Source organism: Neovison vison, chromosome X (genome assembly GCF_020171115.1).
Source record: "Neovison vison isolate M4711 chromosome X, ASM_NN_V1, whole genome shotgun sequence".
Classification (NCBI taxonomy): domain Eukaryota; kingdom Metazoa; phylum Chordata; class Mammalia; order Carnivora; family Mustelidae; genus Neogale; species Neogale vison.
This window is the reverse complement of record NC_058105.1, coordinates 3681669-3706392: the sequence shown is the minus strand read 5'-3', so window position 1 is coordinate 3706392 and position 24724 is coordinate 3681669. Positions and strand designations below refer to the sequence as shown.

Sequence of the window (24724 nt, the reverse complement as noted above, 5' to 3'; positions counted from 1 at the left end):
CCAGTAAGCATACCCCACTGTAAACTATCACATAAAACGTAAGATTTCAAAACCAAAACAGAAACTCTTTTAAAAAAGACAGAGTTAAACAGGCTTTCTGTTTATTAGGTTGTCTGTCACTGTTTAAACTACTTTGGTCAAGTATCAGAGGTATTTAAATCTCATGAATTGATGGGATAATTTTGAATTTTTAAGGACGTTTGAAGATAGGCTCTTATTTTGCCTAAAAGGGTCTACTTGAAACTTGCTGGTACACTGGTATATATCACTCTTTCTGCAAAGTTCTATGAAAAGAAATAAGGGAAAGGACAGATAATAGAAAATACATTTGCTTATTCATTTGGCAATTTTAGTTCTGTCTGTACCTGATTTAAATCTGCTTCTTTGCCCATGATAAATATTTTTAGAATTTTATATGTCACATTTATAAAAGATACTCCAAGTTTAAAAGGGACTTAGGCAGCTGTACATACATCTAAAAGAAGTACACATTTTCCAGGCCAATGTGTTAACATAATATTACTCCTGTGTATCACTCCTAGATTGTATCAGTATATTAAAAGGTGAAGTGTAACTTCTTAATCTTTTATTAGCCACAGAATAAAAGATTAAGAAATCACACTTTATTAAGATAACTCAAAACTATAATGAAAAAACTTAAAAGCCAGTTCAAGATTAACTATTATTCAATACCATCTGTTAAAACTCCAAAGACTTTGAATACTGGTAATAAATAGGCATTCTTTCCCTCATTTTAGAAAACTCAGTCATACCCTTTAACTGGGAAATGACTGTTTTCACAGCCATCATAATCCATTAGTGTAAAGCAAGACCCTGCAAATAAAAGAACTATTGGTTCCAGAAGTCTACATGTGAATTACATCAGCTTCTGAGTGCCTTCCTAAGGTACCTAAAAAGCACCCTTATTCTGACCAAGACCATCATGTGCTTGTCCCAGTATCTCCTCTAAGGCAGGGATGGGGAACAATCTGGAAGCCAAAATTTGCTTTGAGTCAATGCTACAGAAGAAACCAGGGAAAGCATCACAACAGGAACTTGTGGTTCTTCTCATCAGCATTACCCCAGCACGCCAGTCACATCAGAAAGCCTCATTCGCCCTTATAACCTTTTCTGACTGCTCATTGGTCAGGGAACAGAACTCACATTAAATCAGGACTCCTGATATAGTCAGGTCCTTTTGTCAATTATTTCTGCTACTCCTGTCTTCAAATGAAGAGAGGTTTTTACACGGTGTTGTCCCACCCAGTTTGTTTTTAATCTATAACACTTACTATATTTTCATGAATTAATATGATTTTTAAAAAGGTCTCAATGAGTCAGGAAAAAGAAAATTGAGCTTGGCACATGTTGCTGTTAATAGCTTAACCATCCTAAGTATTGTGTTAACTATAATTAACTGAATAATTAAACCAATTCACTGTCAAAGTGGATGAAAAACAAGCAAATTTTTAGAAAAGAATGACAAATCCATGTACGTGCTAGACAGAGTTTGTGAAAAATAAAGAGATCATAAATCATACTGTGGGACTCAAAGAAACTCATGCAATACTAATTAGACATCTCCCCAAAGATGTGCCCTGCCAACACTCTTATACAAAAATGCTTTCTGAAAACTCTCAACATTCCAATCTCTAAAAGAGACTTGCTTTATTTTATTCACCAGAAACAAAAGAAAACCGAGGCTGATTGTACTTCAGCAGGCCTTCTCGTGAAAGGTTACTGTTGGAACCCTCTTCTCTTCAGGTATGACCAGAGGTAGAATCTATTTTTAATAACAGATAATGAAATTCTATATACCACATGGTTATTTCTCAATCCCAACAGACAGCTTACTACAATTTTGCTCTACTGAACTGGATGGAATTGATCTAAATGAGGAGGAGATAAGAGAAGTAACATTTACAGACTCCCATACTATGTTCAAAGCTTCTCTAAACCTTTCTATCAACATCTTCCTGTTTAGTTATCATGGCAACTCTGTGAGGTGGACACTATTATTCACATTTTTTGGAGGTAAGGAAAATAAAATTCAAGGGGGCGGAGTCAGTTACAAGGTCAAATTAGCAAAAAGTGAGGTAGGGACCGAAATCTACATTCAACTCCAACTCCAACACCTAAGAACTTTCCCCTAGAGGCATCATGCCACGTCCCAAATGAACTGTATTGAATGAATCTAACACGTAAGTTTCTGTTTGTTAATTACTGAAAAAACTGTCTACTGGTTATATAAGAATTTCTAAATTTAAAATAACTTTTCTAACTATAAAATGTATACAATTGCTTGGCAAACTGTAACTAAAAGGAAAATAAGCATCATTCAAAACCCCACTTATCCTGAGGTAAAAAGGACAGTGCTACACACACACAGAACTGTGTCCAAGTTACCTCAATAACATCACATTCTTTAGCTGTCTGTACAACACAGCTGAATGAATAATTCTGCATTAATTTCACTGGTATTTACCCTTGAACTAATTTTATTCAAGAGAAAAATATTATTCCAAGTGTTTGTAATGGTACAGGAAGATGTTTATTAATTCTATGCTGACAAAAAATTAAAGCAGGCTAAGCAGGACTGAAACTATGGGAACAAAATGCATAGAAGTTCTTATTTTCTTGTTCTTTAAACTTTCCAAAGGGCATGCATTACTTTTTATAATCAGTTGTGATTTCAAGTTCAGTAAATTAAAAATGTATAGGCACTATGTTCCAATTTTATGTATAAAGATGTAGGTTGGGCGCCTGGGTGGCTCAGTGGGTTAAGCCGCTGCCTTCGGCTCAGGTCATGATCTCAGGGTCCTGGGATCGAGGCCCGCATCGGGCTCTCTGCTCAGCAGGGAGCCTGCTTCCTCCTCTCTCTCTCTCTGCCTGCTTGTGATCTCTCTCTGTCAAATAAATAAATAAAATCTTTAAAAAAAAAAAAGATGTAGGTAGTATTCTTGATTTAAAAAAAAAAAAAAAAAAAAAAAAAACACAACCCAAAACCTGCAACTGGCTTGGTATGTTCTGCTAAAGAGATCTTCAGCATTTGAGAATATTGGTAGAGAGTTTCTGGTATTTGCTGGTACCTGTGATGATGACAGCAATGAAACAGAAGTATTCTAAGTCAAAATGAAGAACTACCACTGGTGTTGCAAAAAGCCCCAGAGAGTTACTTTTAGCTTTGCAACTCATTAGATTTAAGTAACCTACATTCAGATTCTCAATTCAGAGATAATTCAGAATGCTATCATTTTATAGTCCCATCAGAGAGATCAAATAAATACAAATATCCTCCATATTATAAAGCCCTCAAAAATGTCATTCATCTTGAAAAAAATGGTTTAAGATTTTTTTTTAAAAGATTTATTTGAGAGAGAGAGAATACACAGGGGGTAAGGGCAGAGGGAGAGATTCCCAAGCAGATTCTGTACAGCGCACAGAGCCCAATGTAGGGCTCAATCCCACAACTCCAAGGTCACCAAATAAATGAGCTGAGACCAAGAGTTTGGATGCTTAACTGACTGAACCACTCAGGCGTCCCTGAAGATTTATTTATTCGACAGAGAGAGAGCACACAGGAGCGTGAGTGGGGCAGACAGAAAGAGGAGGAGACAAGCAGACTCCCCGCTGAGCACAGAGCCTGACGTGGGACCTCGATCTCACAACGCTTAGTTCATGACCTGAGTCGAAATCAAGAGTTGGATGCCTAACTCACTAAGCCACTCAGGTGTCCCTTGAAAAAATGCTTAATTTTAAGACACAGAAACTACACACTGAAGAGGCTGTACAAAATTTATTCTTCTAGGCTCTAACAGGTTTGAACTAGCAAAGCAGTGTCTTTTGTATACCTTCTAATTTTTGAGTATCATATTTATCAAATATTTTCTGTATACTGTAACAACAGACCACATTTCAAAGATTAAGCTTCAATTAAATGACTCTCCAAGTGAGTGAACATGTAATTCTAGCAGTATAACTGAACTATTTCCCTAACTGGTGTGTTTGTGGTGTATGTCAACAGTAATTTCTGACTCACCGACCAAGTTCCTTGGAACTTGTATGACATCTTCAGCAAATTCAAGAAAGCTTCTAGCCTTTTTCACTGCATCCTGATCCTAACAACAAAGGGGAAAAGATTTAAGATAAAAGATGAGCCATATGAAATACTCTTTGTTATTTTAGAAAAAAACTACATAGTAAAATATTTACCTCTCCATAAATATGAAATGTGCAGGTGTCTTCATCTAGATCGATAGCAGTGACCCCAGGTACTTTTCTAGCTTGCTGAATATTAGCACCATGAGTACCAATAGCTAGACCCATCAGATCTTCTCGTACGATAAATTGTTCATGAAACCTTGAGGCAAGCTGCCTTGAACTCTGAAGAAAAATGCACGTCTGATTAATATGCTTTATCAACTATCAAGGCAACTATATTTAGGTCAGCCATATAAATAATCTTGACCCTATGTATCAGGGGCCTATAAATTAGTTTCAATTGTAAACTAAAAGATTTTAGAAAACACCTCCCACAGCATAAGCACTTTTTAGGTTACTAAAGGTCTATATCATCTGATATATTTGTTAATAGGAAAGGGCTTCTTGTCAACTTTCTAAGGTAACTTTTAAAAACCTATTTTCAAGGCTGCTGTAGGTAACCAATAACATCAATAACATAGTATTAAGAAGCAGATAAAAGGTTCCCAAATAAAAACCAGCCCACCGGATCTGACAGACTCAACGTTATTTAAGTAAAAAAAAAAAATTTAAATACCATCTTTATAGAAAATTGAATTCACTTCATTTTTATTAAAGGATATCAGTACATATACATTTTTTCAGTTTTCTTCTGGAAACTGCTCTATTTATTTAACTTATCATTAGATATTGTGGTCTAGATATCCATCCCTCTCATGAAGTGGAGATATTAAAATACTTTCCTTCCCCCACCTCCCCAACCTGAGGAATGGAATCATAAAAATTGTTGGTGCAGTCATGAAATCAAATGATTATAGAATGCCAAAGATTTACAACTTATCTTGCATATGCACCTGGAACCTAATATGAGAGTCTGTAAGACCTTGTGATCTGGATCCACAAGTATGATGAATTCTTTCAAATATTCAATAATGACTGAAATATGTTACAGTCAACACCCCAAACTTGTGGATAATTGCTCTCTCTTTAAACAGCATTATCAAAATTTAATGTTTAGTTCTAGCATGCCATAAATGAAAACCAAACATATTAGTGGCTCATGTTGAAAATGGAAATTTCTTATCTGAATATGTGGATCTCTTTAATATTAGTAGTGAGGAAAGATAGGCATGCACACTAGTTTCTCAGTCTTCAACATACCGACTAACTGGAATGTATGAGTGTTAACTACTGTAAACAATTTAAAAAAGTCCAACAGCCATTTTGTAGATAAGAGTAACAAAATGTATGAAATATTCCTAGGATTTTTCAAGAAGTCTTGTTTTTTGAATCCTGGTTCATTCACCTGGTTTATTCTTTTCACTGATAATTCACTGATAAATGGTAAACCAAAGTACCATAACAGATCATTTAAGAAGAATTAGATGTTTAAGAAGAGGCATGAGTATATTTTCCATAATACTCACAATGACAGTAAGGAGGCTGTTCTGGCCTGAAAGTTATGAAAGAATTGCTAAAGAAACCACAAATGTGTGAACATAGGGACATCAAGAAAGAATGAGAGTAAAAACCATTTAAACAGACCTCCATGGCCATAAGGAAAACAGTAACAAAAGAGATGTGAGTGTCTTCTCTCTTGCTGAGAGTTCAGCAATCACGCATCAAGTGGGAAGGTGGCAAGTTTCATAGGGTTTTATGAGACTATAGCCTTGACTACCTTCTCTCTTAATATGCAATTTGGAACTCTTTTTTTTTTCTTTATTATTTCAACTGCATGGTGTTTTCCCTCTATGAAATGAATAATGATGAAGAACTCTGGAATCTGACAGTAATACCTTTGAGTTGGGACATTAAAATCCATTTAGTTTCTATGGTTATGGATGGAAGTACTAGACAGTTAACAATGAAAATAAATGTATGGTGATGGAAATTACTGGAAGATTAATAAAAGTAGATAAAATGCACCTGAAGAGACGAAATAGTAAGTTAGGGAAATAGCCTCTGGCAGGAATCTGAAGACAGGAGTTTTAAAGAGTGACAACCAATTAGAATGAAGAAGTTCTATACCCTTTTAAACAGAGATAAACATACATAATGAAAGGAATATGATTAGATACTTAAATACTCTCTAGTACTTAAATGACAACATGTTATATGGAAGAAGCATTGCCTCATTTTATTAACAGCTTTGATGAACTTCCAGAAAAAGTGAGTTGACCAGAAGTTCCTTAATATAATCAACTGCTGCTTAATTCTGAAACCTTAGCCATGAAAAACTTTAGTATGATTAGGCGCTATATAATTTAATTTTTCAAAATATAAAATATAGGGAATTGCTAAGACACAGTAAATAAAGGACAACCTGCCCATAGTCAAGTTCTGAAACTCCACAGTTACCATTTCTAGATAGCCTTACAAGCAGCACTAGGGAAAGCCACATACCTCTAGCTGCTTACTGGCTTCTTCATTTCTCAGTATCAGAGACAGCTTAGTGCGCAGACTCCGAAAGTGCATGTCAATTAACATGTGTGCTCGTTTCGAGGTGACTTCATTGACAGACTAAGGATATTTAAATTAACACTATTATTATCAAACTAAATACTCCAAATGAAGTACATCAAAAGAGTCAAGTCAAAAACACTCACCAAAATGACAAGCTGATAATTCTCTGGATCATAAGTTACAGAAAAGGCACCAACTGCCTTTTTAAAGTCCTTATGTGCCGATTCTTTGGCACACCTAGAAATAAAAAGAATATCCACTGTGAAATTAAGATGAATGATTACAAACTATTGGCATTAAGTCTATGCAGAGACTTAGTAGAAGTATGAATTCATACTAAACATGATACACAAAAAAGGCTGTTTCTGTTTAAAAGTTTAGTTCCTTTGCTGGACATCCCTGAAATACTTTTAGCCCACTCAAGTATTTGATTACAGAGAAAGGTTCCTTTGCTGTCCACCTCTGTCATACTCAGCCAAATCAAACATCTGAGATTACAGAGAAACGAAAAAACTAGTTATGCTTTTAAGGGATAGCCAGTGGTCATAGACTACCAAAGGTGGCATTATTTAGGACAGTCACTCTCCTCTGAATCTTCCTTATTTCAGTTACATATGATTAGTAATTTTCTTAACTGTTGAAAACTTTTGGGGATGGCTACATGTTACCCAGTTTTATTCTGCTGCTCCTTTTCTACAGAAAAACTGCGGACCAATTTAAGGTAAAGAAGGAAATGTATATGAATCAGAAAGCACAAAATTTTACACATATATGTAATCACTTGAAAAAGCAGGATTTTTATGCACTTTGAATTTCAAGTTAATGTTTATCTAAAGTGTGACACATCCAAATCAAACTAATTACACCCCCCTGAGGAAACCTTTAAAAAGGAATCTCTCACCTAAAAAAATCTTTAAGCATAACTCCAGCCCAGGGATTATAAGACTGAGACAACCTTTGGAAGCTTCTTTACACTACTCATTACATATTTACCTGGGGATATTAAGATCTACACTAGTCATTTTTAAAATTTCAAAATTCTATGAACAAAGTTTATTTCTGCACTACTTTTGCAAACCATTTTTGCCAAAGTTCATTGAATTTAAAAATTGATATTATTTTAAAATTTATATTCTTTTAAATTAACTGCATATCACCTGTAAGTTCTCAGCATTTCTTGCATATTAACTTACATTTGTCTTAAGTCTTCTGGCACGTCCAGTTTGATTTTATGGAAAGTATCTTTCGTGGCAGGTTTGTTGGGATTAACTGATCGTAGACGTTCAATTGTGACAATTTCATTGTATGTAGCATCACATGCTGCATATTCTATCACATAAAACTGATAGAAACAGATAAAAGTCATTCCTGGTCATAGTTTTTAAATTAAGAACAATAAGCTATACCTATACAGTTATTTTTAAGTTCTCTAGAAGGAAGAAAAAACTCTATTTGATCAATTAACTAAAATACACAAAACATATTGAACACGTAGAGAAAACATTTTAATAAAATGACTCAAGTCAGATATTAATTTAAAATAGAAATCCACACTGAAATGTTAATACCTGGGTTTAGAAAAGGCAAACAGTACAAAAATTTTTAAATATGCAGTTTCCTACCTCACCCTTTATCATCCTCACTTTAGCTAACCACCAACAGCAAGGCTCTTTTTCATTTGCTCTGGAATAAACCTACACAAAAATTACAACATAGATTATTTCATAATTAGCATCATTCAGAAATCTATAGATTATCAGACATTGAAGAAAATTCTTAAAATGAGCCAGGTGTCTTGCAAACCCATAAGCTGTATGCCTTAAAGCAGACTGCAACACTACAGATACATAATCAGAAACTACTTGATTACCTGGGAGAGCCCTGAACAAAGCACCTTCCTATTTTCTTTGTTTCAGGTCAATTATAATCAGTCCTCTGCATATGAATGCTCAAGAAAAGCAGATTGCTCATAAACCTGGGCATACTTGCCTTGGATACTCTGTCAACTATGAAAATGTATCTAAAACTGTATAAACTTATTTTTGTTTTACTCTGGTAGGTAAATAACTGACTGGAAGTTATTGACCTGGCCTACTGCCTGGTCACTAAATGGGTGAGGGCCTCTGACCACTTGAACCCACTAAGGATACCACTCTGGCATTCATGTCTCCTGGTGCCTAAATGAACAAATCCTTGGTCACTCCCTGGTCTCCTGTCCCCTTTCTCACTCCACTAAAATGGACAACTCTAGGCTGGCAATACTCTGGATACAACCTTCCTGCTCTCGCACACTGGATCATTTCTTCTAACTGACCTCTCTGGTGACCACGTTAAAGTCCACTTACAACGTGCAGCACGGAACCTTTTGTGAAGACACCAGTAAATCAAGGATAATGGGAAAAGAGATGGCATAGTATATATGGAGAGACAGACAGAAATACTCAGAAACAGAAAGCAGGGAGGAGAGGAGATAGAGCTCAGAGCCTAAGGCTGATGAGTAACTCAAGGCTCCAATTCTTGTCTCCTTTTTACAACTTAAGTTACATAGTGACTAAACATAGCTTAACCTACCTTTCTCTCTTGCCCTATCACTTATTCTCAATTCTGCTCTAGCCAGGGAAATAACCCCAGTTAATTGTTATGTAATACAGTGAGGTCGTCCTAGCAACAGGACCTCACTGGTCCCCCACATGTCATGTGATTAAGTTGGGGGAAGAGTTCCCTTAATCCATCACTATTATGAGCATTCCTGATACAGACACACCAGAAGACCCAGTGTCTTGTGTCCCTTTTTACAACCTAAGTTAATGGTTATACAATACAGTGACTAATACAACTTAATTTAACCTACCTTTCCCTCTTGCTACCACCCAGGCCTTTCCACTCTCTACCTAGATCAATAACCTCCGTTATGGATCGCTGTGAAGCAATATAGTAAGAGCACTCATTGGTTCCCACCTGTCATGTGCCTCAGTTGGAAAAAAAGTCTGCATTGCCCACCCCAACATTATTAGAGCGTTTCTAACATACAGACCAAATGTCCTTGCCTTCAGGAAGCTTAGAGTCTCCTGGGGTAGTGGACAACTAAAGGTCCTTAAATGTAGACAATGTTTTTGTTTCCTAGTAGGATCCCTCACAACACCAAGCCCAGTCCCTTATACCTAGTAGGTACTGAGCACGTTTCTTGTAATTACATAGTACTTTTTCTACTCCACTTTAGAAGACAGATGAACACAGGCCTGAACATTCAGAGACCTTCCCTGAGTATTTCTCTAGAATAGTACTCCAGCCCCTAATCACCTTACATCCTCTCATCTTTTTATTCCATCTACCATAATGTTAGATACCCTGACAAGAATGTGACCTCACCAAAGGCAGAGGACTCTTCTGGTTCACTGTACCATCTGTACTCTAGCAACCACAGGAAATAAGAATTCAAGGACCTAGTGAGCTTTACCCTATCTGTATATAAATGTCTGCTTAGCTGCTTCCTTCATACCGCAAATATTCATGACATTGCAACTATTAACAAGACACTGGAGAAAGAAGAGAAGCAACTTAAAATGGTGTGAAAGGAGAGGCAGGAGAGGATACTACACAGACCAACTACAACATAAAGCAGACTCCAAGTGCTTCAAGTCCCAAAACAATTTTCAGTAGCGAGAGAAATTATGAACACAATGTTTTTGTTACTGTGTTTTATCTCTACAACACATTTTGGTCAAAGACATCAATGGCACATGGGGCAGGTGGTTCACAGCATGCCCAGTAAAAAGAGGTTTTCCTTATATGTGCTTGTGTTAAAACACATAGATGGGTTTTTAATAATACACCAGAAGGATTCATTGCTAAAGAAATTCTAGAATGCTGCTCTATCACAAGGTATGATTTCTTCTTCTTTGTAAGACTAATTCTCCTGATCCATTTTGCTTAAAATGAAGACAAACTTGTAAGCTAACAATACATTATTCAAATAAAGATTGAAAGATCCAAGGAAAGGGCAAAAGGAATTTCCTAGCAGACAAAGGAAATTAGCAGTGACTTTCAAAGATGCACCCTCAGTGCTGCTCAGGCAGCCCCACTTAAGCATTATGTAGTATATCAGATCATTATTAAGATGGCTCAATCAAAAGCACACGTCCATCATGGCTATAATTTTCAAGAAAGTTTAAGCAGTGTTAAAGACAACAGGTACAAAAGGCACAAATTAAATGCTCCCTCCTTCAGTGCTTAGTAACTTGAGGGCAGGGGAAACTTACCTCAACTTCATCACTTTCATTTATATCTTTATTATAACCTACAGGTGGTGGGAATCTCACATCATGAAAGGGAATCTGCCTCTCTGGCTGCCAGCTGCAAATAAGCAAATACATAATTAACATGCTTTCTGGTTTGATGGAAACAGTGACCACAATGCCATCAACTCTTGGTTAAGTGTGACCTTCTGTTTTTCCAGTTTAAAGAAGCAAATGCTTTTAAAACGGTCAGTGTTTTGCTGAGTGGGGCATAATAGCAATGCAGAAACATTTCAACAAAGTCTGCATGCAGCATAGCAGCCTTATAGTTCTATTTGGAATATTCCTCTAAACACAATAGATCAACATTACAATTTTCCAAACAAGTCTTTCAGTAATTTCAACCTCTAAGAGTGCTAAATGCAAGGTACCAACAGCAATTTCCTCTGATGCTTAAATTAAATGTTAGTATCAGTAAGTGTTAGTAACATCATTACCATATACTTCTACTTGCAAAGGAATTTGAACCACATTCTAAGGACCACAGAAACTGGTCCTAAATGCCCTCTTAATTCCCAAGCAAAATGGGGCAGCCAGCACATCGGGAATTCACAACTCACTTTTCCCCCTTTAAATTTAAGATCCCACGAGGTGGTCAATTCTTGCCACGGGTAGATGGCTGCTGATCAGCATGACCTGGTGGGGTCTGCTAAACCACAGAAACCCGATGGAGACAGCCTACAGGAGTTTGGTAAGTTGCCTATGTTTTTAAATTTAAAACGATAGGGAACAATTTTGAAAAACACCAAATTATTCTTTTATGTGCAAAATGATATAAAATATTAAAAGACAAACTTTGCAAAAACACTGGCAGATTCAACTGCTGAAGCAGTCACTTCAGGGTTTTTTCCCCAAAGAGCTTTCCTTTTTTTTTTTTTATATATTTCATTATTTTATTTTATTATTATTATTATTATTTTTTCCAATTTATTTATTTTCAGCATAACAGTATTCATTATTTTTTCACCACACCCAGTGCTCCATGCAAGCCGTGCCCTCTATAATACCCACCACCTGGTACCCCAACCTCCCACCCCCCCCCCCCCCCGCCACTTCAAACCCCTCAGACTGTTTTTCAGAGTCCATAGTCTCTCATGGTTCACCTCCCCTTCCAATTTAGCCAAATTCCCTACTCCTCTCAGCTTTCTTTAGTAAAATCCTACTAAGTGCTAATTTTTTTAAGAAATATTTTATTTATTTATTTGAGAGCAAGCATGAGGGGGTACATGGAGAAGGGATGACAGAGAGGGAAGAAGAGGGAAAGAATCTCAAGCAGACTCCCCACTGACACAGAGCCTGACTCGGTGCTCTATCTCAGGACCCCAAGATCATGACTTGAGGTGAAAGCAAGAGTCAGATGCTTAACCAACTGAGCCATCCAGAAGCCCCTAATTTTTTTTAAAGAAGAGCCATATATAAGGTAGGAGGGTAGGTAATTAAGTCAGAATCTGTGGAAATCTAATTAGGTTTATATTAGACTGAACCCTTTCTCTGAATTACACAATTTGAAAACTATGAAGCTTTAGAAAACACTGTCTTTACTTCAGAAAAGCCTTTTTATATTTATTGAAAATTAATAACTTTTAACAAGTCACAAATTCATTGCTAAAGGTGACTGAAAAACATAATAATACATAATATAATTTTCTGAGTTCCAAAGGAGGAATTATTTTAAGTCTTAAGTGTACAGACATGAAAATACAAATTCTTTCCTCAAAAATGTGAAATATGGGAGGTAAAAACATCGCATCTAAAATAAGCTGGTGTTACAGTAATAGGAATTGCTTTATGACTGAAAGGAAAGAAAGGGTAAATATAGTCTGAAGTTCTATAAAATATTTTTTTAACAGAAAAACAAAAAGGAAACTCCCAAGGAAGGGCAGCGACCACTTTGGTGGAGACCTATCATACGCTAGTGATGTGCTCAAATCCAGTGCTGAATCCCAAATACACTCCATGAACACAAGGAAAACAGTTCATTTGTTTCAAATTCTCAGGATGACATCTTGAAGAAAAAGTTTTATGTAGCTACAGAACAGAAGAGAATTAGGAGGTCCAAATGTAGAATGACTTTAGGTTTATAGTAGAAATCTGACTGAAAACAAAAGAGAACTAATCTTATAAGTCAGTGTATTAAGCAGACACATTCTTAAATGCATGGAGGAAATGAGTGTTTGCTTGACACTTTAGATTAAAGACTACAGGAGAAATTAAAAGAGTGGCAAATAAAGATAACTCTTCCTATATGGGAAACAGTGTTTATCTAGTGATGGGAGCAAGCAGGTTAAGAGTAAATTACTAAGAAAAAAATTACTCTCAAGTTATCAAAGATTCTTCTGTTAAAAGTGTGATGTTGCTATCTAGTATATAACCATGCAAATCCATGAATACTTGAACCAGCAGAGGCAAATTCTGGAAACTTTGGCTCTATGCATTCATAAAAAGTTATTCTATTATTCATGCTTGTATTTTGGACGGAGATTAGTCTAGAGCTGAGAACAGGATTGGGTATTCTAAATCCTTTTATCTCTGTTCCCTAAATGTGTTGCACGCATCCAAGAGTACTACTACTTTGTCCTCTTGGTAGCTAAAAGAATCTGCTAACAGTCAAATTATAGTATGCCTGGGCCAGATACTATATTTCAACAAATTTACTGATACAATTCATGTACCATATAATCCAACCACTTGTCTATGTATAATTCAATGGTTTTAAGTATATTAACAGATAGGTGCAACCATTACCAGCCAATTTTAGAACATTTTCATCACCTCAAAAGGCAATCCCGTGTCCTTAGTTATGACTCCCTATCCCCCCTCCAGCCCTAAGCAACTACTAAGCTATTTCTTTTCTCTATAGGATTTGCAACCTACTTTTGGGATACCATCAAATTCTCTTGGTACACAAAATCCAAAACATAATTGTTGACCATTCTTCAGAGTTCAATATAATATTAACATCATGACATCGACACTTTGGCTAAGGAGTTCATATGTACTTTAGCATCTTGAATGGCTACTCTGAAAATAGCCTTTATTAGTATTCAAAAAATTTAGTCAACAGATTTGTCTCTCCTGATAAAATACTAACATACCACTGATGTCTTCATATAGCTAATGTTCCTAGGCTTACAAGTATTTCTATTTACTCTTCTAGCACGAAAGATTGGTTACTGCTATTACTGATTATAAATACATGAAGCAGATATAAAATAAGCTAATAAATAAATATGATTATTTCTGATAAAATGCACTAGACAACTAAAACCATCAATTTTAGATTTAACATTATAAAACCCACATTAATTCTACCAATACCCATGAATCCATTCATTTTCATTTTGTTAACAAGTACAAATATTTCTATCCAAACTCTCAGTTATTAATACAGAAGAATCTGTTTTTTTCTTCACATTCAAGGGGATTGCGATGTAGGGATCAAGGTTAAATGAAAGGGATCTCTAAGGTCATTAGCGGGAAGAGTCATTCCATTGGTTTTAATACTTAGTTTTTCGGGAACTTCCTTGTCAGTAACATGAAGATCCACTCCTGAAAAACACTCAAACTAGACTTGAATTTTTTTCAACTAGTAAAAAAAACAATTAGTATAAAATAGTACAGAACCTGAACATTACAATTATATCAGACACTTACTTGTTTTCAAATGCAACTGTTATTGAATCTTCATGAACATCCTTTACAAATGCCTGTAAGAAAAACAACGGTTAACTTCTAAGCTTAAAGATCATGTTTTTATTTAAATTTTATAGAGATACCAAACATTCCTGTTTAAGAAAAAAATGGGAGCTTCAAATGAAAGTTTGTTAGTTTATAAGGATGACTCATTCATGGATCACATCTGTATCTGGCCACCTACTATGTGTAAGGCCCTGGGAATACGGATTAGTTAAAACAAAATGTGAAAGAAAATGCTCCAGAGTTCAGCATCTAATGAAAGAGTGAGAGGGCTAAATAATTGAAAATTACAATGTAGGTGTTGAGTACAAACCTGGAGGTGCACTTTAGGCTAGAATTATTGAAAACAAAGAAATCTGTTCCATGTGCCACATGCCAATCAGTATAGATCTGTTAAAACTTATCTTCCTCTCCTTGATAAAATTTTAGAAGAATATCACAGTAAATGGCTAAATATAATCTCAAATTTAGGAATATACAAGCACACTAAATTTTCCTTAACGACAATATGCTGCTAATACCACTAAAATGTCCAATTACCAGAGTTTAATTAAATTCTCAATCTCATAGGCACTTGGAGGAAAAAAACAGTAATACAAAGTAGAGGTTTAAATCTTCTAAATCTGATGACGCAATTGCTAGTAATCTGCAGAAAGACATAACAAAAGTAATAGCTAACTAATCATCAAGAATTCTTTAAGCAGCATGCCGTCCGTAATTCTATAAAATGACACAACTAAAGTAATAGCTAACTAATTATCAAGAATTCTTTAAGCAGCATGCTGTCCGTAATTCTATAAAATTAAGTTTTTAATAGGTGCAGGAAAGGAGGTTTTGTTTTTGTTTTGACAATTAGAGGAGTAGGATAAAACATAAGGAAACCCAAGAGGCTTTATATCTTAATTCATTTTAAAATGGCTTGAGAGATTTAAGCTTCTTACTCAAATTTGTTCTGTACATGTTTCTCTCCTTCCTTGGTTTCTCCCTGCCTGTGGGATTATGGCCAAGCTCCTTTTCTGGCTGTAAAAGGCCCTTCATGACCTAGCCCCACCCCTCACCTCTCCAAGCTTCATCTTTCACATCCCTGGAGGCAGGGATCCCCCAGTGCTAAACTACTTGGGCCTCTCTCCCTAAATGCTGTTCCTTCTTTCCCATTGTGCTTCCCCTCTTTTCATCTAGCTACCTCTAGTCTTTAGGTTTCAGTTCAGATGTCACCACCTATGGGAAAACCCAGACTAGGTTAAATTCCGTCTTCTGAATTCTTATAGCACATCCTGTGCTTATCCCTACAATAAACTTACCCCACTGTATTATGATTACCATTTTCCCCACTAACAGTAAGTTCCCTAAGGTCTTATTTTATTTACTGTTGGATTTCAGAGTGACTACTAAGAACTCAATGAGTAGTTATTAAATGAACCATTGCCTAAGGGATTCCTATTCTATCCTTAGAGGAAAGACTGTATGTGTGTGAGGGGCATGTATGTTCCATTTATCAAGGAAGACAAAGTGAAGAAGGTGAGTTTCCTTATCAAACTTTGAAGGCTGGGGAAGAATTAGCCACACAAAAGGGAGTGGAGGATACAGGAGGCCTACCAGGCCTAAGGGGTGGGGAGGTAAGGAACAAAGGCTCTGACCTGGAGAAACAACTTAGGGTCTGGTAGAAATAAATCCTTTGTGAACAAAGAAGCCAACACAATTCAATGTGAAAAAGAACAGTGTTTTTATCAAATGGTGCCCGGGGACAACTGCATATCCATGTGCAAAAAAATAAATGTTTGATCCTTATCTCAGACCATATACAAAAATCAACTGAAAATGAATGAGACCAAAAAGTAAGGGCTAGAACTATAAACAATCGATCCAATGCAAATGTCTTGGTAAACATCTTGAAAGACTTGAAGTGAAAGGATTTTAAAAAAAACCCTTAAACTTCTTCAACTATAAAATTAAAACTTATCAGTCAAATATTAATTAGCTGCTCCTAAGAAAAATAATCAGGTGAGGCAGGGCCCTAGAAAATATTTATATAGAAACTACAAAAACAGACACATCAGTCTTCTGCAATTATGCTTAAAAGAACAAAAGAAAAGCTATGCTTAAAAAAAGAAGTTTCCTTATAAGATCAAGGTGGACTATAATGGAATCCAAGTGTTCTGCTATGCCAAGCACGGCTAAATTATTATTTCTAAGTTAAATATGTGTATATATTTCTCTAGATGTTGGCTTGGGGGGAATTAATATTTTCTTCCCATCACTTTCCCTTATTTTTCCTCAGCTGTATTTAAATCATGACTACTTTCTTCGGCAGCTTTTGAAAACTCTAGCTTAATACCAACCATGATGTTTTAGAATATACTAGATTTCATAACGGTGCATGGCCCAAGACTTTAAGGCTTCGTTTTCCTATTACTTCACCAACAGAAAGGCTTGATTTTGAGTTAAAGTTACAGGAATTGGTTACTCTTAGTTTTATAAAGCCCCCCAAATTATGAAGAATGGGAATAATAGGACTCCCCACCTCATTTTTCCCTTCTCTTTACTTGGTAGCTAATACCAAATTAACATCTGCTTGTTGGGGAAGGGAGTCAGTCCATCAAGGATGAAAATCAAGACTCCTATTAGGAGGTGATCCATTCTTTACCAAGAAGGCCCACTGCTTCTGTTTTCATTCTTGTCTGAAGTTTTATGTTTGTATTACTTGGCTATAATTAACATTAGCTCTATACTGTATATTACACTGAACACTTGTTAAGTCCTTTAGTCAGTTAAGAGAACTTTGTTATAGCTGAGTGAGGAACTGTTCTCACTTAATCAGGTATCTTTCCAGTACTATTGCCCTTGTCTAAAACTATTCTGTCTACCATAGCAGCCACTGGTCGTATGTGACCATATTTAAAGTAATTACCATTAAATTAAAAATCAGTCTTCCAGTTACACTCACCACATTTCAGATGCTCAACTGTCACACATAGCTTAGTGTCTACTGTAGTGAACAGCACCGGTAGAGACCATTTCCAACACTGCAGAAAATTCCATTGGATGGAAGGGATTTAAAACATTTACAGGGGCACCTGGGTGGCTCAGTTGGTTAAGCGTCTGACTTTTGGTTTTGGCTCAGATCATGATCTCGGGGTTGTGAGATCCAGCCCCACCTTGGGCTCTGCACTGGGCATAGAGCCTGCTTAGGATTCTCTTTTTCTCTCTCTCTAATTAATCAACTAATTAGTAATTAGTTAATTAATTAATAAAACATTTACAAATGTTGGGGACTGTTTTCAAACCCACCTTAAAAGTATTCTAAAAGTCAGTCTCATTACTTTATTGCTGTATTTTTATTTTTCTCTCTTTGACACAAAGTTATTGCACAGTTTAATCATACTCATTCACCACATCTGCCTAGTTCCTAAAATCAAATATTCCCTCAAAGGAGGAAAGTCTGCAACTGTTGTGACTATTAACAACAAAAGCTTTCAAAGGCTTCCAAGGCAGTCCGGATGTAGAGTGTCAGAAATGGTTTGAATAATCATCACAGCCTACTAGCCCATGGCCTTCAAGTTAATGAGGCTTATCTGTATGTGGATGTTCACATGACTATTCCAAAATCAGTCATGTTTAGTCATTGTTTGCATATTAAGTAAATACAGAAGGCAAGTAATACCTTCTTGCTTCTATAACACACTAAATAAAAGAAACTACTGGTTGATTCTGCCCTGCGCTCATACCAAGGATACCTCTTTTGACTTCTAAGGCCTTTTTACTAAACTGTCATTCACTTCCAACAAGGGTCCCATTTTTCTGCTGCTCCTATTTTCCCCAATAACCATTCTTTGGCCACCCCTCCCTTAGCCCCACACTCCTCTGTGCCCTGGACAACCCCAGAGCACTACCACCCCACCAGCCACCAACCTGGGAAACTACATTTTGTGGTGATCCTCTGGGGAGAAGACAGGTTCGGGGGACTCCTGAGAGATTACCAAAGAAGGCAGACTGAGTAATAGAATGCGCAAAGGGAGCTGCACCTCACTGAATGAGAGCTAGGGATCTTCCAGGAGTCCATAAACCTTGTAGTTAAGAGTTTTACTGTAAATGAGATGTAGGCTCAAAATTTTGGTTCTACCAGATAAGCTGGGAGACTCAATTCCCCAAGTGGTCTCTGTGCCTCAGACTCCTCAAATACAAGTAACAAATGGATATGGGGGAACTGGACCTGCCTTCTAAGGGTCTATTACCTGCTACAATGCCCGCCTGAGACATAGACGGCACTAAATAAAATAAGAGGTAAAGCAGAGAGGGGCGTATTTTATAAAAGAGGCAGAACCATAAATAGTCTTGCAGTTGAGAAAGTTACATCTTAACAAAAGCACACTAAAAAAAGATTTAAAAATTGGGATACAAAAAGAAAAGGCTGTATCCTCAAAGATACTAAATACTGAAAGGTTATTTAGACTCTGAGAAGAAAAAAAATGTGGTGAAAATCCCTGGGGTTTGAAAAAGGTGCTAAAGTGCAGTTCTAAAGACAGATACACACTCCTCACTGGGGGAATAAGCAAGAAATCAAAAAGTCATTATGGGATCCCCAACTTACTGGCAAATAGATCAAAGAAGCAGTTACAAAACTGTACTTACCCAAATGTGTGATGACTAGAGTTATCCAATTCAAACATTACATTATAAGGACTGATGAAACTAAGAAGTCCATCCTTATCTGGGTGACCTCTTACTCACGCTCACCCCCAATCTCACACTCCTTAGCTTAGTAAACCCACAAATGAGTCACTGGTCACATGAGTGCTTATTGTATAGACAAAATTTCCAAGTAAGGCCCTGACAACCACTGAGAACAACTACTACATTATCACTGAAGACAACATATATGTAGGGCAATAATTCTCCTTAGAGAAAATGTAGAACACTGCAAAAAACTCCCTCCTAAAGAAAACACGTAGTTTTGGAGGTCAGGGGTATAGAATTCAAACCCAAGGCTTTACATATAAAGCGAGTTACCACTTTGTTACCTTTGTATGTGGGCACTAACAACATAAAGGAGTGAAATGGAAAGGGAAAACACCAATTAACCTCAATTAACCTCATCAACAACCCTTCCAACCACAGCAAAGGTCCAGGAATACTTGAGTTGACTTGGGCACTTACCACAAATTCTGAGAAAAATGCATGCTTTTTGATTCATCCTGACACAAAGACAACAGACAGGTAGAGAGAGAATAGTACGAACTTTCCTGTGTGCCTGTAATCTAACTTTTTAATAATTCAGTCCTTATGTGCTTCCAACGTAACAAAAGCAAATTTCATAGCAAGGTCGGAGATTTCCAGCTTTCTCTTTCTTAGTGGGCATTCATATGAAGAATTACCAAGTAATAATAACAAGTTACAACAGTTAATAGAAAGGAAGTTGATACATAAGCTGAGTATGTCCTAACATCTTTGTTTCCAAAAGTAAAAAGTGGTAACATCACTTTGCAACTGTACTTAAAGAATGCTAAGGAGGCGTTACAAAAACAAAACAAAATTGAAGGTTACAATGAAATTAAAAAAATGGGCAGGAAATCAAACCCAGCTCCTTCCTTCAAGCTAACTTTCATCATTTCAGGAAGTCAGACTATCTGAACTCAATCCCAGATCTGAGGTCCCTTACTAGCTCTGACACTTAGTAGTAAGCCACTTACCCAATCTTTTTGTAATCTTCATCCTCATCTATAAAACGGGAATAACAGTACCTCAGGATTGTGGTAGACAAGCGTCTGGAATAGTGCCTGGCACCTAAAAAGCTCTCAGTACCTCTTAACAGTTATTGTGTTCTTGACTGTAGTCATCTCATGAAGCAAATTCCCACAGTGGACAGGAAACAGAAACCCAATTATTATATCACCCAATTTTTTATTTAATTAATAATTTGGAGGTTTTCAGAATGTGTGACCATGAAGTTGGGAAATGCATGTTCAAAAGGGGAAAAATGATACTTCCACAAAGACACCAAACATTAAAAAGTCAGACTCAGCGAAGAAAAAAAAAAAAGTGGTTAACCTGAATCATTCACTTGCTCGAAATACACACCTGTAACAACACCTGTATGCAAAGTGAGATCTAGAGACTTCAGCGAAAACATGAATAACGCCTTATCCAAGGTTATTTGTGGTAAAACATGGATTTCTAGCAGGCTATGTAACTAACATAACATGCTAGGCCACCAATGTCTTCCTTAAAAATATTTCGTCCTGGGGAGCCTGGGGGGCTCAGTGGGTTAAGGCCTCTGCCTTCGGCTCCGGTCATGATCCCGGGGTCCTGGGATCGAGCCCCACATCGGGCTCTCTGCTCAGCGGGAGCCTGCTTCCTCCTCTCTCTCTCTCTGCCTGCCTCTCTGCTTACTTGTGATCTCTGTCAAATAAATAAATAAAATCTTTAAAAATAAAAAACGATTTGTTCTATAAAAAAAAATTTCTTCCTGATTGTACATTTTGTCATAGTTAGCTGCTAGTTCCATAATATTTTTCATCATGTTAAAGTCTGTCCTCAGATACCAAACTTAAAAACGTAAGATATATCAAATGAAAATCTAAAAATAAGAATACAATTTAGCATATTCATACCATATTGCATTAATGAATTGGATATCAGTCACTATATTTTGAGAAAACAAAAAGGTGTTATATCTTATGTTTCCAATGCATGATTTATCCATCTTTAGTAATTTTCATACTGCTACCCAAAACCTAGGATCAGGATATACTAGTACATTCATATCAGAAAATCATATATTCTTACTTAAAATTAAAGTTAAATTCATTTCCATTCTCAGTATACCAAAACTCAGTCCCCCCCAAAAGAACACACGGACACACACACACCAAAACAAAACCAACCAACCAAACAAAACCTCAAAACATGACACTATTTCAGGCATATGCCCTTAGAAGAAAGAACTTATCTCAACATTATGTGTTTAGGAAATGTTTTATAAAGATTGGGTGAAGTTTACCCAAGTGTCTTCATGTCTTAAATAACGTAAGACTCTAAGTTGTACACAAAACTAACTTTTTCTAAGTCAAAGAAATAGCTAAGCATAAAAGTAGTGGCTCTGACAACTACTAAATCTAACTTCCATGTTTTAAAGAATAAACACCAGAGAGAAAAACAGAAATGAGGCGTCCGATCTTTGATTTAGGTTTCATGGTTCTGTTAGTTCTGAATCCTGAGCTTTAGATATTTTGCAGAGAAAGAATCCAAACATGCCCAGCTATACTCTATCCGGTTTATATTGTAAACTTGAACCATGTGCTCAGAAGATGGAGAATCATCCCTTTCAATATGGTGGTTCTGTTAGGCAAATCAAAGTCAAATTCACTAATACTCAAGTCATTTGAGTAGAGTTTTTTAAAGGCTTTTCTATCACTCTAATGAAACATGTTCCTATTTCTTTCATAAATGGAACATTACTCCTGGTAGTTAATTTTTCATTGGTCTATTTCCCATATTTTCTGCCCATTTTACCGGACAAGCAACTCAAGCTTACTTTTTGTTTTACGTTATAACTCAAAACAATACTATGAGTCCTATAAAAACTTAAACCTTTTCATTACAGAAGCTATTTTTCTACCAACACAGACCATTTGAGGTTTCCTTAAAAATACATATTGATCAATTTTCAATTTTCACTTTTCTCCTCAAAGAACTAAGGGACAAAGCATTTTTTTTATTCATCTTCGAATTAAGCAAATTCGTTTAAAAAAAAACAACTAAAATGGGGGATTAATAGCAAAAACAGAGGGCATTTCTTATTCTATTCCAATCAGTTTGCAAGCAAAATCACCAGAGCAAATCATAGGTTGTTGGAAGAGAACAATAAATCCTTCAAGACCACTATATGCTACTTGCCCTCTTATAGCAGGCAAATTCCACCGAAAGACATTAAGAGTGGTGTCCATCTAAGCACATATCACAGACCAATTAGAATATTGCTCAATCTTTAACCTCTGCTTATATTTATTACAGTTAGCACCACAAACCTAGCGAGCAAAACTACCAATCTAGGAACCAAATTATTCTACACTAACTAGTAGGAATTATTATGGATGACTGAAATAAATGCAACCAAAATTTTACCTGCAGTCTACTGAAACAATTTTATATTGGTGAGACTTAAGAACATAAATGCTGGTTTTTTTCCCTTTTATAGTTGCAGTTTTTTTTTTCTTTTAGCTAAAAGTATGAAACAGTTTACATATTTTACACTTATGAAATATGCTGATCTCCAAATATCTCCACAGAATTGATAAACACACACATGAAGTCAATTGTTAATTTTCCCTTTGTCAAATGAGTCTCATTTGAAACGTTTAAGTTATGCTATAATAAATTTAAGAATTGTGTTGGACAACGGAAATAGCTAATTTCCACCTTTATCTTGTATTGCCCAAATACTGTACTAAGGTGGGATATTACCTACAGAAGTTACAGAGGAACATTCAAGAGAAAGCGATAATTTATATATCAGTAGATCTACAGTAAGTTTGTACCAAGAGACGCACGACCGATACATTAAAAATATTTTGATGCCTTCTTTTGAAAATCCAATATATTAGTTGATCTGCAATGGTGTAACTTAAAAAAGAAAAATCCACCGTAACACTAGGCACGTCTATTTAAAACCTCAATACCGTCCACCGCAACATTACACATTCAGAGAAGACAGTCAAGTACTTGGAGCACAAAACAATGATTTCCACTCACGATTTAAAATTCTCTAGTAATGATGTACTTTCCGTTAATTTCCTTAAGTTTCACGGCATATATTCAGGCGTTTGGAGAGTTAAAAACGTTTTCCTTAAGTACCAGAGTTGCTATAACGTTTTCAGATGCCGAAGCATCCGTATTCCTGAATTTGGCCGCATTTATAACAAGGGAGGGGGACCGCGAATATTCAAGGTTAAGAACTTCTCTAATGCACTGCTCGGTTATGTCAGGGTCTTCCTGAAACTTTTGGATCTAAAATCTCTTCTGAAATCCAGTGAGAGAGGCCACTAAATATCAGTTGCCATTGTGATTCGGAACTGACTACAGCTTCTTACTACTCTTTCTCCACACCCCTTGCCCAGAACCGAGGAGCTCTCCGAAGTCCCAATGCTGGACCGGAAAAGAGAAGCCAAAGGAGATCTCAAACCCTCTCTGCAAGGCAGGAGGCGGCTCGACGGAAGCGCCCCCCGCTACTCAGCAACTACCCACACGTCAGGCCTGGATCCCACTGGGAGAGGTGATTTAGGAAAGGGAAAGAAGCCGTTGCCGTCACTCCGCGCGGATACCGGCCATTCCCGCCGGATCTTGTACCTGCCGCCGGCCCTTGCCCATCCCCAGCTCTCCCTCGACTCCCGAGAGGACACCTTCTTCTCCTTGCCCGCTTTCATACCAACAGGCGCCGGGGCCTCTCAAAGGAGAGGCAGCGGGGCTCGAGGGGCTTCGTACAGGCCCGAAGTCCGGTCCTTCTCTCCCTAACAACATCCCGACGAGCGCACCCTGGCCCCCGGGCGCGGCGCTCGGAAAGAGGGCCCCGGGCCTGCCTCCCGCCGAGGCCGAGAAGAAAAGGGAGGGAAAGAAGGGCGAAGATGGGGCCTGCCCTGAAGCCAAGTACCTTGTAGAAAGCGCCATTGGAGCCCCGCACTTCCACCACCAGCTCCTCCATCTTCTCGAAAGCCCAGCTCGCGCCGGGAGCCCGCCCCCGAGAGGTGGGCTGCGGGCGCAAGAGGCCCAGCCGCCGCCGCCGCCGCCGCCGCCGCCGCCGCCGCCGCCGCCGCCGCGCTCCCGCACGCCCCCCGGCAGCGGCGCCGCCGTCACCGCCGCCACCCGCGCTCGCCGTCGGCTCACCGCCCGCTCGGAGGCGGCCCCTCACCGGAAGTGAAACCGAAACGGAGCCGAGCGCCTGACTGAGGCCGAAAGCTCTGGCCGCTCCGCGTGTAAACAGTGAAACCGCGTCACGTGACCGACACCGCCCCTCCCCCCCGCGGGCTTGGCCCCCTCGGCCCCGCCCTCTTTCTCCCCGCGGGCCCAGGAGCGCGCGC

The 24724-nt window shown here is 37.5% G+C and overlaps 1 protein-coding gene across 14 annotated transcripts in view; it reads right to left on the bottom strand.

Annotated features, from left to right (window-relative positions):
* FMR1 (FMRP translational regulator 1) overlaps positions 1-24417 on the bottom strand; it is a 38217-nt gene extending 13800 nt beyond the window's left edge. For 13 of the 14 annotated variants that reach the window (XM_044235826.1, XM_044235828.1, XM_044235827.1 and 10 more), the window contains exons 1-9: positions 24298-24411; positions 14613-14665; positions 10923-11016; positions 8286-8357; positions 7857-8005; positions 6807-6900; positions 6604-6720; positions 4213-4383; positions 4040-4118 (exon numbers count right to left, since the gene is read on the bottom strand). In XM_044235826.1, coding sequence (XP_044091761.1) covers positions 4040-4118; positions 4213-4383; positions 6604-6720; positions 6807-6900; positions 7857-8005; positions 8286-8357; positions 10923-11016; positions 14613-14665; positions 24298-24348 — 880 coding nt within the window. In that variant the 5' untranslated portion in view covers positions 24349-24411. Of the gene's footprint in view, positions 1-4039; positions 4119-4212; positions 4384-6603; positions 6721-6806; positions 6901-7856; positions 8006-8285; positions 8358-10922; positions 11017-14612; positions 14666-24297 lie in introns of all 14 variants that reach the window. The other variant, XM_044235839.1, reaches the window with a different exon arrangement.
* Positions 24418-24724: the final 307 nt, after the last annotated feature.